Genomic DNA, 15767 nt, shown 5'->3' with positions numbered 1-15767 from the left:
CAGAGAGTAATCCAACGAGAACACGAAAACCAGGAAGCAATGAATCAAAATCCAGTCCAGGGAAACACACAACAAGCAACACAGGAAACAACACGCGGACACCGTACAACGATCTGACAAACAAGAGACGAAAGACAAGGCGTTATATAGGCAGATGGTAATTGCTCACAGCTGCCGCTGATCAACAATCAGCGGCGACGCCCACACAAAACAATCAGGTGACACACCCACACCATCACACAGACACCAGAATGAGACAGCGGATTCATGAACCGTGACAGTCCTTCGAAAAGAGTAGGGGTGTAACCCCGACATCCTGGCCAAACTTGTCCTGAATTTCTCAGAGTCTCTCTCATTCAATGTCAGCTAAAAGCTGCTATCTTAGCCTGTGTCATAAGTGATAACAAGCTATTTATAGTGAAGCACAGTGTCTCAGTTGAAAATCATGGACACAGAGATGTTAAAAGAAATGATTGCCATGAAGAAAGGAAAACTCAATGAGTATAAAGAGGTCTTTAAATTAGTAATACAGACCTTGAATGATAGAAGTGACTATTTTGATGAATTTCTTCTATGACCAGTAACTTTTTGTCTGATCTTTGTCACCACCATGTGCAGGGCCAATGGCTCTAGTTACAGATGTAGCAGAACACTACACTGAATGGACAGTTGTGATAACTTAAATCACTGAGTATAGTCTCAGCACTGATATGTTGCTGCTTTAGAGAATGTCTAATTAATTTAGTAATTAAATAATAATAATAATAATAATCCTTACATTTATATAGCGCTTTTCTGGGCACTCAAAGCGCTTTACATATTGAAGGGGGAATCTCCTCAACCACCACCAATATGCAGCATCCACCTGGATGATGCGACGGCAGCCATATTGCGCCAGTACGCCCACCACACACCAGCTTATTGGTAGAGAGGAGACAGAGTGAGGAAGCCAATCAGTGTATAGGGATGATTAGGAGGCCATGATGGACAGTGGCCAATGGGCAAGTTTGGCCAGGATGTCGGGGTTACACCCCTACTCTTTTCGAAGGACTGTCACGGTTCATGAATCCGCTGTCTCATTCTGGTGTCTGTGTGATGGTGTGGGTGTGTCACCTGATTGTTTTGTGTGGGCATCGCCGCTGATTGTTGATCAGCGGCAGCTGTGAGCAATTACCATCTGCCTATATAACGCCTTGTCTTTCGTCTCTTGTTTGTCAGATCGTTGTACGGTGTCCGCGTGTTGTTTCCTGTGTTGCTTGTTGTGTGTTTCCCTGGACTGGATTTTGATTCATTGCTTCCTGGTTTTCGTGTTCTCGTTGGATTACTCTCTGGACTTCACGCACGGATTACTTCACGGACACTGCTCTTCGGTCATCACTCTTCACGGATCTTCACCGCCCATCGACGTCCCTGTGTTACCACTCTCCTGCTGACTGTACACTGCCTTTTTATAACTTTTAACATCAAAATATCTTTTGACCCTGGCCCAGCTTAAGATTTTCCCAGAAAAGGCATATGTTTTCAAATAAACAACTGTGTTTATATTTGTCTTTTACTAACACATCAGAGAATTTGGAAATTACAAATTTACAATCAGATGGAGTCTCTGTTTTAACTGGCAGTCTCATTTTTGCCATTTAAACCCCCTTCATTTTGACTATCAAAAACCCAAACATTTAGAAATTAAAGGTCCTAAATCATTTTAGTTACAGTGGGTACAGAAAGTATTCAGACCCCCTTAAATTTTTCACTCTTTTGTTATATTGCTATATATATATATATATTTGCTAAAATCATTTAAGTTCATTTTTTTTTCCTCATTAATGTACACACAGCACCCCATATTGACAGAAAAACACAGAATTGTTGACATTTTTGCAGATTTATTAAAAAAGAAAAACTGAAATATCACATGGTCCTAAGTATTCAGAGCCTTTGCTGTGACACTCATATATTTAACTCAGGTGCTGTCCATTTCTTCTGATTATCCTTGAGATGGTTCTACACCTTCATTTGAGTCCAGCTGTGTTTGATTATACTGATTGGACTTGATTAGGAAGGCCACACACCTGTCTATATAAGACCTTACAGCTCACAGTGCATGTCAGGACAAATGAGAATCATGAGGTCAAAGGAACTGCCTGAAGAGCTCAGAGACAGAATTATGGCAAGGCACAGATCTGGCCATGGTTACAAAAAGTTTTTTGCTGCACTTAAGGTTCCTAAGAGCACAGTGGCCTCCATAATCCTTAAATGGAAGACGTTTGGGATGACCAGAACCCTTCCTAGAGCTGGCTGTCCGGCCAAACTGAGCTATCGGGGGAGAAGAGAGGTAAAGAAGAACCCAAAGATCACTGTGGCTGAGCTCCAGAGATGCAGTCGGGAGATGGGAGAAAGCTGTAGAAAGTCAACCATCACTGCAACCCTCCACCAGTCAGGGCTTTATGGCACGTGATCGTTGTCATGCGGTGAATCCGGCCAATCATGAAACAGCTGTGTAGTCATCAGCGCTCATGCAGCTCCTCTTGAGAAACTGCGCTGGCTGACTTAGGTGGCTGATCTCGAATCGCTCTTGCGGTAATTTGAAGCCATACATCACAGTCACATGGCGTCTGCGCTGTCTCAAGTCGGACAAAATTTCTTACCGGCATGCGCTGCTTCAAGTCAGCCGCCGATCAGTCTGTGCAGCGCTGCATCAAGTTGAACAAGCCTATTCTCTGGTCTGATGAGACCAAGATAGAACTTTTTGGCCTAAATTCTAAGCGGTATGTGTGGAGAAAACCAGGCACTGCTCGTCACCTGTCCAATACAGTCCCAACAGTGAAGCAGGGTGGTGGCAGCATCATGTTGTGGGGGTGTTTTTCAGCTGCAGGGACAGGACGACTGGTTGCAATCGAGGAAAAAATGAATGCTGCCAAGTACAGGGATATCCTGGACGAAAACCTTCTCCAGAGTGCTCAGGACCTCAGACTGGGCTGAAGGTTTACCTTCCAACAAGACAATGACCCTAAGCACACAGCTAAAATAACGAAGGAGTGGCTTCACAACAACTCCGTGACTGTTCTTGAATGGCCCAGCCAGAGCCTTGACTTAAACCCAATTGAGCATCTCTGGAGAGACCTAAAAATGGCTGTCCACCAACGTTTACCATCCAACCTGACAGAACTGGATAGGATCTGCAAGGAGGAATGGCAGAGAATCCCCAAATCCAGGTGTGAAAAACTTGTTGCATCTTTCCCAAAAAGACTCATGGCTGTATTAGATCAAAAGGGTGCTTCTACTGAATACTGAGCAAAGGGTCTGAATACTTAGGACCATGTGATATTTCAGTTTTTCTTTTTTAATAAATCTGCAAAAATGTCAACAATTCTGTGTTTTTCTGACAATATGTGTGTATATTAATGAGGAAAAAAAAAATTAACTTAAATGATTTTAACAAATGGCTGCAATATAACAAAGAGTAAAAAAATTTAAGGGGGTCTGAATACTTTCCGTACCCACTGTATTTTACACTATGATAGCGATGCGCTCATCACATAAAAAACATACTTGAGACTGTTCAAATATGTTTCCATAAAGTGAAACTTTCTTTCAGAATTTTAATTTTCATAACATTAATTCTTGCTGCTATATTTCTTTCTATTATAGCCACTTATCCGGTATTCCTCTATCAAATAGTCTGCAGATGCAAAACATATTATCAATATGGTTTCTACCGTTTTGCAGAACCACAAAGTTATTTTACCCATATCTCAACTACAGCCTTATAGCTGCTTTCTCCTTCAACCATTATTATGTAAATTGTAGTTCTCTAGACATCTAATGTCATGCATCTATTTAATGGATGAAAAGCAAAACTTTTTGTAAGTTACATTCAGTCCTCCTTCCCTACATGCCATTTCTTTCTGCATCAAACTTCTTCCCTTCTGTCTGCTTCCTCTAGCCTACAATCTATTGTCTTCTTACATTTCACACACACACCGCTTTCAAACAACATCCCCACATCGCAATTCTCTTCAACTCATTCCCTTACGACCTTAAATTTTATGACACTCAATGTTCCTTCTCTTGGAAAATCATAATATTTTACTAATTTTCCTGCATCTAGCATGTATTTTTGGCCATACAATTTTCTCATTTGATAAAACAGGGTGCATCATATTCTGCAAGCTTACTCTGGGATTTCCCCATATTGGCTCTCCTGAACTCTCGTGGATTAACCTGGTCGTTGCGCACCTAAATAATCTGTTGGACTCCTACAGACCCAACTTTTCACCTAAAATCAGACAGGTTGAGCCTAGTGATGGGAAGTTTGGATCATTTTACCGACTCGGATTTTTGAGTCTCGTTCAACAAAATGAACAAATCTTTTTTCAAGTCATTTCGTTCATTTTAGCAAAATGTAATTAAAATGTTACGTGTTACTTCCCCAACACATCTACTACTTATGCAAACGTTGATCCCACTACAAATAATACAAAACTACATTGCTATAAGATTCAGAAATGATTAATTCATTACCTGGGTATTCAGTTTATGACAAGCTGATTAAGCTCACCTCACCTCTTGTCTGACAAGTCTTCGGGTTTAAGTCATTCCTTAATCACGTGACAGACCCATACGCTATTTCTGACATTGTTACTGTTTCTTGAGGATCTGTGGTTTGTTATTATGAATAAATAAAGCCCTGTTATAAATAAAATATTGATTAATTGATCTTTTTGACTGTATATGTAAACACTATGCTATATAATAATATAATAATCCAAGCCTACAATACAAAGTATTTATAGCCTAGTTTGTTCATTTTTACTCCAATTTTGAGTTTGCTGTTATAATAATTGCTTTTCCTAGGCAGAGTTGACATATTGGTCTAATATATGTATAAGAAGATTGCTCAAAAAGGACATAATGACATAAATTAAAAGCAAATAACATTTTGAATTTGAATTATTAATGTTAGTTTAAAACATCAAGGTTATGATAACTTCAGCTTTAACAGTTGTAACACAAACTCAAACAAAACTGGAGAGTTAACGTTATTTACCCATAAATATAATGTGCTTGGGTCACACAGCATAGCGTATGGGTCTGTCATGTGATTAAGGAAGGACTCAAAAACCCGAAAGACTCATAAAAAGAACTAATCAATTCTCTTTCCGGCTCAGAATGCATTGGTAGCGTATGGGTCTGTCACGTGATAAAGGAACGACTCAAAACCCAAAAGACTCATGAAATGAACTAATCAATTGAATCATCAGGTGAACTACTAGCAGTACAGAACCTGTAGAATATTGTACATGCACGACTGAACGAATCACCCCCCGAGACGACTTGTTCTTCCCGAGTCACATTAAAGATTCATTCAAAATGAACGAATCGTTCAAGAACGACACATCACTAGTTGAGCCTTCCGCTCCAGCTTAAGACATCTAAGCCGTGTAACACAGCCTCAGTTTCAGGCTTCTCCTGAACCCACAAATTTTCTGTAGTCCCCTGACTACAACTGGATTCCCCAGAAATTTGCTTGAGTGTGTGATGCAGCTTAGATTTCCCTTCCAGAAACCTCCCCTTGGAAACGTCTTAACTGTCCTAACGTGATTCAGTTTCCAGGAACGTCTTGATCACGCTGCCTTCACCCACAAAGTTTTGTCTAAACTGTGTCACACAGCCTTGGTTTCAGGCTTCCCCTGAAACCACAAATTTTCTGTAGGCCCTGACTACAGCTGAATTCCCAAGAAATTTGTTTAAGCTGTGTGATGCAGCCTGAATTTCCCTTCCATGTTGCTTTTGCCCATGTGATCTCAATTCCCCTGAGAAACCCCTTAACCATGACTATAGAGTCAGCAAGACCAACCAATATGGTTTGTCCCATATTTTCCTAATCTTTTACCCAATTCACCAAATCACAAATTTTTAAATTTTTCCCATTTCCTAATCTTCCAAATTTTACCAAATTTTACTTTTAATCGCTCTAAATCACAAAATTTAAAAAACTTCAATTCCCCATAAAATTTAGATTTATCTCTTACCAGAGAGTTGTGATGCCACCTGGGTTCGTTTTCTGATTCCAGTGGTGTCCCCTTCTGGACCCTGGCGGTCGGCCCCTTATCCCTCAATCTATTTGGGGTAGGGCTGAGACTATTAAGTCCAGGATGATCAGTCACCATCCGCTCTCAGGTTCAAAAGGCACATCTAAGGAATCCCACCTTCTGACAGCAAATTGTTGTGGAAAAAAATCAACCAACTCTCACTGCATAAGAGACAAACATGTCCAATTGTCTTTCGAAAGTTTTATTTCTTTCAAGAAAGGTCAAACAGTCAAACAGAAACACAAGTAGCTGCAGAGTGTAAGACAAAGAATGAAAGCTTCCCCTCACTTTTATATCTCTAACCTCCAAGGCTGAAGCCTCTGTCCTTTTACCATATTAGGAACATGTTTACCACTTCAGTGTTTTTCCACTTGTCACCCCAAGTCACCCAAAGAATGCATAATTAAGCAATTCTGAGAAAAACAAAATCATTTAACCATAAGCATATAGGTAAAATCATATAGAAATTATACAGAAACTCAAAATTTCCCCCTCAGACAGAAGAGTCAACAGCGTTCACGCACATCTTTCAGAATAAAATCTTTGCATCAGAAAAAAATTTAGAATTAGGTTTTTTGTTAGTCCCTCTTTCTTTGAATACACACTCTACGACCGCACTCAAAACGGTCTTGCGACCCACTTTTGGGTCACGACCCATCAATTGAGAAACAGTTTTTTGTTTGTTTGTTTGTTTGCTTTTTTCCCCAAAAAAATATATTTATTGGCATTTGTTTGAACATTAAAACAATAAAATAAATAAATAAATGAATTATAAAGAAAATTTAAAATATGCATTTATATAAATCACAGTTCACAGCCTTTCATTATGTAATTTATCTTTGCTACTTTACTAGAGTTATTGGTTATTTTGCTAGAATACAAGAATTGCTTTGTATAATTGACATGTCCAATACAAAAGAGGTGGGTATAGTTCAATCATCCCAGGTTGCCTGATCCATTTGGTTGTAGTAGTGCAAAAAGGGAGTCCAAATTTTGTGAAAGTCTTTTAGTTTCCCTATAACTACATATGTCAGTTTTTCCAAGGCAAGGTTGCTGGTCGAAAAAAACACAGTTTTAAAGGTGCCCTAGAATCAAAAATTGAATTTACCTTGGCATAGTTGAATGACAAGAGTTCAGTACATGGAAAAGCCATACATTAAGTTTCACACTCCATTGTTTCCTCCTTATGTAAATCTCATTTGTTTAAAAGACCTCTGAAAAACAGGCGAATCTCAACATAACACCGACTGTTGTGTAACAGTCGGGATCATTATATGTACACCCCCAATATTTGCATATGCCAGCCCATGTTCAAGGCATTACACAAGGGCAGCCAGTATTAACGTCTGGAGCAGCACAGCTGAATCATCAGACTAGGTAAGCAAGCAAGAACAATAGCAAAAAATGACAGATGGAGCGATTAAAAACTGACATGATCCATGATTACATGATATTTTTAGTGATATTTATGAATTGTCTTTCGTTAGCATGTTGCTAATGTACTGTTAAATGTGGTTAAAGTTACCATCGTTTTTTACTGTATTTAAGGAGACAAGAGAGCCGTCGCTATTTTCATTTTTAAACACTTGCAGTCTGTATAATGCATAAACACATATTCATTCTTTATAAATCTCTCCAACAGTGTGTAATGTTAACTTTAGCCATGAAGCACAGCCCCAAACTCATTCAGAATCAAATGTAAACATCGAAATAAATACTATACTCACATGATCCGACGCATGCATGCAGTATGCATGATGAACATCTTGTAAAGATCCATTTGAGGGTTATATTAGCTGTGTGAACTTTGTAAATGCACTGTTTTATAGTCGAGAGCTCGTGGGGGCAGGGCGTGCAATTTAAAGGGGCCGCGCGGTTGTAGGGCACCTTTAATGTATTTTTTTTAATCAATTATTATATAGGGCAAAAAAAAGTTCCATGTCATTGACCTTAAACTTTTTTTTTTCTTCTTTTTTTTTTTTTTTTTTTTTTAATTGATAATTTTCACAAAACTTTAATGACCTTCAGAACATTTTGTTGTACGAATATCTGAACAGGCAATAAAAGAAGAACAGAGCCTCTGCTTGTAAACAACAACAAAAAAACAAACAAACAAAAAAACATTTTATTCTAGCCTACAACGTGCATAATTGTTTCTGCTTCTTTTTTGCCTGTGTTTTGATCTGGAGGTTCTTTAGGCCTACTCTTTCATAATAGCACCCTCTACTGTATAACAGTGAAAACATGGAAAGCTGTCAATGATGTGGAAAGAGTTCAAAGTCAAATGTTGTTCAGAACTAGAATATGATTTCTGTGTTTCTTATGAGCAGAATCACAAGCATTTTACTGAAACAGTGCATAGTAAAAGTTACTCTGTCTATAGGCTGCTATGAAAGCTGTAGTTGCCACAAGCCGCATGCACGAGGGTTCACGACGGCGGATGGACAGCTGCGAGATGCCCAACACAGAAAAGACCTCGCTCCAGAGCAGCATACAGAAGGAAAACACCTTGGATTCTCAAAGGGAGCCCATTCCCATTAAAGAGGGATTTAAGCAGGTTGAGGATGGGGCTCAGAGTCCCTCAAGTACCCCGCTCCACCCTACACATAAATCTAAATCTTCTGCCCTATCTGGGCCCATGCCCACTCGACCACCTCTAATAGCAGACGGACACAGGCAGATCTCTGTCATACCAAAGGCTCCGGTGGTGCGGCCCAGGGTGCCCAAGAAGAGCTGCTCAGTGGATCCCGAGGGCAAACATGAGCCTTTGCCAGTGAGCACCACCCCACCCAGTCCTAAGAACCTCAGTAATGGTTTCTCAGTGGGTGTTGAGACAGGCGGCAGTACAGCACAATGTCAGTAGACTGTATGATCTAAATATTTTGATTCTTACGGAATACGGAGGGCCTCGTGCGAGTAGAAGAGCAGGAGAGACAATGCTTTAAAAATACACTGGGAATTTCTTCTTCTCCTCTTCCATTTTTGCCATGAGATATTTTGATACAGGACTAACACATGATGAGCTATTTGTTTCTTAAAGCTCTTCATATGGAGGCATGTGGCTTTCGTGACAACTTTAGGTTAGTGGCACAGTGAACATTGTTTTTTCTCATTGCACAAGCATTGTTAATAAGATTATCTCTCATCTGAACTGAAATTAATTTTTCTCTTCTTTTGCTATCATATGCAAATGTTCATACAATCTTATTCTATCTCTAAAGGTAGTGAGGATCATGTATCTGTGATGTTGTGATATATATATATATTTGTTTAGGAATGACTGCTAAATTACCCTATACATATATATATATATATATATATATATATATATATATATATATATATATATATATATATATATATATATATATATACAGTGGCAAGAAAAAGTATGTGAACCACTTGCAGAGTCTGTGAAAATGTGAATAATTTTAATAAAATAAGAGAGATTTTTTTGTTTAGTACTGTCCTGAGTAAGATATTTTACATAAAAGATGTTTGCATTTAGTTCACAAGACAAAACAATAGCTGAATTTATTAAAATAACCCCATTCATAAGTATGTGAACCATTGATTCTTAATACTGTGTGTCATTACCTGGATGATCCACGACTGTTTGTTTGTTGTTTGAAGGTTGTTCATGAGTCTCTTGTTTGTCCTGAGCAATTAAACTAAGCTCTGTTCTTCAGAAAAATCCTCTGGGTCCTACAGATTCTTCAGTTTTCAAGCATGTTTTCTATATTTGAACCCTTTCCAGCAGTGACTGAATGATTTTGAGATCTGTCTTTTCACACTGAGGACAATTGGGGGACTCAAACTCAACTATTAAAAAAAGGTTCAAACATTCACTGATGCTCCAGAAGGAAACACTATGCATTAAGAGTCAGGGGTGAAAACTTTTGAACAGGATGAGGAAGTCACAATTTATCTTATTTTGTTTAAATATCATTGTTTTTCCATTTAATACTACCCTTCAGAAGCAACAGAAGATACTTGCATGTTTCCCAGAAGAAAAATTAAGTATAATTTACCTTGATATTTGAATTCAAAAGTTTTCACCCCCCAGCTCTTAATGCATTGTGTTTCCTTCTGGAGCATCAGTGAATGTTTGAACCTTTTTTAATAGTTGAGTCCCTCAATTGTCCACAGTGTGAAAAGACAGATCTCAAAATCATTCAGTCACTGCTGTAAAGGGTTCAAATATGCAAAAAATGCTTGAAAACTGAAAAATCTGTAGGACCCAGAGATTTTTCTGAAGAACAGAGCTCAGTTTAACTGCTCAGAACAAACAAGAGACTCATGAACAACCATCACAAAACAAACAAACAGTTGTGGATCATCCAGGTAACCTGATGGATCCGAAATGGTCAATATTCATATTCATGCATTTCTATTAATATTTATTTTAATCATTTGTGGCTTATGATTTATCAGTTTCACTTTTGATTTCCTATATTTATAGGAAATAAATGTATTCTACTTTACATATTAATTCACATCATATTTTCAAGTATTCACTTGTGATTGTACCTTTATGGTTATCTTATTTTATATTTAAGAGAGTATGCTTGTCATGTTCAATTGTTGTTCCAGTGTGACAGGTCACAAAAGGGTAAGATTTGCAAAATTCCCAAAGGGGGTCAAAACAACTTTTATATCTATTTTTGACACTGGACCAGTCTGTGACTAATGGGTAAAAACATTTAACCTTTTCTTTTAGAACAAAAACATCAATTTGAGTGGGATGTAAATTTCCCTATATGCTCATGGTATAAAGCTGACCGAGTCATTGATATTCAGCTTTTTCCCTCCTTTGCTCTCCTTGGCTTCTGCTTCTTGTCTCTTATCTGCAAATGTCTTAATTATTGCTCTTTTTGATCTTCATCTATTAGATACAATACTCTAAATTTTACAATACTCTAAATTTTATTATTAACTATTGACTAATACTTTATGATGGTTATTTGACCTTTTGGTTTTATTAAGTATTTTCATTATCGATTAAAGTTTGCATGTGAGGCTAAATTTAATTGTAATGAATAAATAATTTTTCATCAACTTTATCTACTGCCTGGATCTCATTTTCTCATGTTTTTGTATCATAACCACACACAATATTGAGAATCAATGGTTCACATACTTTTGAATGGGGCCATTTTAATAAATTCAGCTATTGTTTTGTCTTGTGAACTAAATGCAAACATCTTTTATGTAAAATATCTTACTCAGGACAGTACTAAACAAAAAATAACATACATTTTGTATGATCTCTCTTATTTTATTAAAATTATTCACATTTTCACAGATTCTGCAAGTGGTTCACGCATATATATATATATATATATATATATATATATATATATATATATATATATATATATATATATATATATATATATATATATATATATATATACAGTACAGTCCAAAAGTTTGGAACCACTAAGATTTTAATTGTTTTTAAAAGAAGTTTTGTCTGCTCACCAAGGCTACATTTATTTAATTAAAAATACAGTAAAAAACAGTAATATTGTGAAATATTATTTACAATTTTATGTACTATTTAAATGTATTTGACAAAGTAATTTATTCCTGTGATGCAAAGCTGAATTTTCAGCATCGTTACTCCAATCTTCAGTGTCACATGATCCTTCAAAATCATTCTAATATGCTGATTTGCTGCTCAATAAACATTTATGATTATTTTCAATGTTGAAAACAGTTGTGTACCTTTTTTTTTCAGGATTCCTTGATGAATAGAAAGTTCAAAAGAACAGCATTTATCTGAAATACAAAGCTTCTGTAGCATTATACACTACCGTTCAAAAGTTTGGGGTCAGTAAGAATTTTTATTTTTATTTTTTTGAAAAGAAATTAAAGAAATGAATAATTTTATTCAGCAAGGATGCATCAAATCAGTCAAAAGTGGCAGTAAAGACATTTATAATGTTACAAAAGATTAGATTTCAGATAAACACTGCTTCAGATAAGCAGATCAGCATATTAGAATGATTTCTGAAGGATCATGTGACACTGAAGACTGGAGTAATGATGCTGAAAATTCAGCTTTGCCATCACAGGAATAAATTACTTTGTGAAATATATTCAAATAGAAAACAGTTATTTTAAATTGTAATAGTATTTCACAATATTACTGTTTTTACTGTATTTTTAATTAAATAAATGTAGCCTGTGAGCAGACGAAACTTCTTTTAAAAACATTAAAAATCTTAGTGGTTCCAAACTTTTGGACTTTACTATATATATATATATATATATATATATATATATATATATATATATATATATATACATATATATATATATATAATATATATATATAAAATGTATATATATATATATATATATGTCTTTTGCTCCCATTTTAATTCACCCTTTTTTTTTCTATTAGCAAAAAAACACACACACACACAAAAAAAAAAAACTAAGACAAAAGGAAGGACATGACATCATGCCACAATCAAGGAGTATCTTTTACTCAGCTCTTCTTTGGCAGTTTATTGACCATCAAATCAAATTGATGTCCTTCAGGGTTACCACATTCCCTTATTTTCAGTAGTCATGATGAAATACAACATCCAGCTTCAACGTCTGGGAAAGTTTTACTGAAAATCACACCTAAACTGCCACTGTACTATATGAAATCTTCTCTATGAGGTGGAACAACTAGTACGCTTCAGCCAGACTGTCTACCTCTTCTATTGTACAGGGGCTTCCAACTTCTCAAATAGGAAATTCTGTAGTAATCTACTCTTAGGATAGAAAGCATGGAAGAGTATTTTTCAATGTTGAATGTCGAAGGGCTGTTTTTGTGAACTTTATGTAAGCTAATTTTATCTGCCTCTATGAACATGTAACAGCATCACAAAATGTTTCAGTATATAATATAGCTGCTTGTCATTCTACTTCATTTCGATCTTTGCCAAAAAAAAATAAATATATAAATAATGCTTTGTACATGCTGCTGACATAAACAGTAGCCTGATTAAACATCACTGAAACATTATGGCTATGTATAAATAATAATATTTTGAAGTTAAGATTAAACACCTAATAATTGTGTGTTCAAGTGCAAGCCAGTGTAGATGCTCTTTATGTTTGAGCAGGAGTTTCCATGTTTCCAAGATTAATAAATTGTGCTATCAGATGTTCTCTAGTGAGTTTATATGCTTTTTGGTATAGCTCATATGCTGACTGTGACAATTGTTTGCTATATCAGCACACATCAACACACTTGTTGAAGCAGCAGCAGAATATTCTGTCAGTTTAAGGAGTCTAAGAAAGGGTCTTTATTGACCTCAGTATTTTTAACATTAGCCCCGCAAGTGAAATGTAAAGACCATAAAACTGTAGGCCACTATTAAAAAAAAGAAAAATAATTATATTATTTACTTATTTTCTGGCATGCTATAAAAATGGTACAACTGATGTTACTTCTGATTGTCACAGTTTTTTGATCATTAAAATTAATAATACATAATAAAAAACTTAGTTAGATCGGTATGTTATCTGAAATTGCTTACATTTTGCATGAGTTTAATTGTTTATAGTTGAGAGGATCATCACCATTTAAAGGGGGTGGGATACAGATTGATACAAACATTATATGTGTTAAAAACTAGCTACATTTCATGCTAAATTATTTCTATAACCCGTGTTATATAATACTTTGACAAACATAATAGATTGCTGCAAACAAGAAAAAGAAAGAAAAAAAAAACATGGCAATGCTTTAAATGGTCGTGTGAGGTTTTGTTGAAGGTGTTGTGAGTTTAGATAGGGGGTGACTCCACCTTTGGTCAAAATAACTTATTGTAACTTCTTTTTCACTACTAAAATGTAATCACCTTTTGGCTTGCACATTTTAACAGCCCTGTTGTGCAGTGATTCTCAACCAGGGGACCTTAGCAAACTTTTGTAGTCATTCATTTTACAGACTCAAAAAAATTTAGTTACATTTCTATATTCATGAACTGAAGTCTGACAGAAAAAAAATGTTATGGAAAAATAATGTTAGAATGCATTATGCAGATACATTCTTTCTTGACATTTCATAAGAAGGAATGTTAATGTTTTGTAAAGTATTTATCTCACTTTTAATGAATTCTGTTAAACATTCCCACATAATAATCATGGAGTGCCACATCCACATGTTTTCAAAACACCAACAGATGTTTTTATAGGCGTGTTTAAATCACATTCTGATCATGGCAGAGATGTTGAACCCTGGTTGGCATTGACACCTAGAAGAGGATCAGTGCTGTCAGGGAATGTTTTCCGGGTTCTGTTGCCCCAGATTCCCTGATCCCAGCGGTGACCTCTGGAACCTGCCCCCAAGTCTATGACCCATCATCCTCTGCTCTCAGCTGTGGCTCGGTGACCCCTCGGCAGTCCTGTCCTGTAAGAGAATAATTTCTGATTCTGTTTCGGTGTAAGATAAATATATAAAGCGGCATCCAAAAAAATAGATACAACAATAGATTTATTAATTAAAATAGCCTTTCAAATAGCTTGATACTTACAATACTCATTTTATTGTTATAACTTTATTTGCAGGTCTAAATATTTTTTTTGTGTAAATATTCTCTTAGAATTATTTAAATCTATCGTATCTCCATTACTGTTACATTAAAAGGTGTTTGGCTGTTCTTCAATGGTGTAAACATTACAAAGTGACCTTCATTTGACTCTGAAATCTGTCTAATAAAGTATTTCCCTTTGAATTAGGCACTTTGAAGTGATGCAGTTAATCAAGCTGAAGTAACGAGCATCCTGAAGTAGGTCAGTTAGCTCTTTAGCTGCTTTAGGTTGTGTCTGTATTTGTCTTGTTCCTCTCAAAGGACATTCCCTTCAGTGCATGATGACAGAGTGCCCTGAGAGCATTTGGATCTCAGCTGGTGTCTGAGGTAGATCTGGTGTCTGTCTTTTTCCTGTCATCTGCTGTTGCGATTGCAATCCGCTCCAAGTGGTTCTCACTGCAGAGTCTATGATGGCTAGCTCCTCCTCTCTGGATGTCCAGTGTTGTGAACACCAGTCAAGATGGCTTTCTAGGGACCAGTTTACGACAGGGCCCCTCTCTAACTGCCGGTGTGTAGGAAGATGTGCCACACCGTGATTGGATCTTTGGTGAATGAACATTAATAAATGTTCAGCAACATCAGATAAGATGTTGGGACAACTACCAGACACCTCTTCCAGAACAGGAAGGGGGACCTTCTGCACCCACCAAAACCAAGGAGAAGACTTCTCATTGGACGACACATTGACTCTAACCATTAAACTCATTCCTAAGGGTTAGGCAAGGACTGCCATAAAAATTCTTTCAGGACCTCCTGGATGGAGCAGCAGAGACTGAAATAAAGAGAGGCCACAGAGATCTATCTAAATCCATTCATACTTATGTTTGGAGGCCTTAATTTGATCTAAACTGCATCACATACACTCCATCTTCATGCAAAAGCACAGTTTATGTTAATGGTTACTGACTGCTAAACCAACAGGTCATGGGACAGACCTGTTAAGAGATAAACAAATGCATGGACGATGATTTAACCATTTCATATCGTGTTTGGTGTCTATCTGCTCCCTATGATGCCTTTAATAATTTGAAAGAGGTTTGGTAAAGAAATAATGCATGGGTAAAATGTTAAAGAC

General features: G+C 36.6%; 1 protein-coding gene across 1 annotated transcript in view; it reads left to right on the top strand.

Annotated features, from left to right (window-relative positions):
- Positions 1–8955, top strand: part of si:ch73-60h1.1 (calcium/calmodulin-dependent protein kinase type IV) — a 205063-nt gene extending 196108 nt beyond the window's left edge. Inside the window, exon 11 of the mRNA XM_067387405.1 lies at positions 8476–8955. Within this exon, the coding sequence (XP_067243506.1) occupies positions 8476–8955 (480 nt within the window). The remainder of the gene's footprint in view (positions 1–8475) is intronic.
- The last annotated feature ends 6812 nt before the right edge of the window (positions 8956–15767 follow it).

The sequence above is a fragment of the Chanodichthys erythropterus genome, chromosome 6 (assembly GCF_024489055.1).
Source record: "Chanodichthys erythropterus isolate Z2021 chromosome 6, ASM2448905v1, whole genome shotgun sequence".
In the NCBI taxonomy this organism is placed as follows: domain Eukaryota; kingdom Metazoa; phylum Chordata; class Actinopteri; order Cypriniformes; family Xenocyprididae; genus Chanodichthys; species Chanodichthys erythropterus.
The sequence above is the reverse complement of the archived record's forward strand: the minus strand, read 5'-3'. Positions and strand labels throughout refer to the sequence as shown.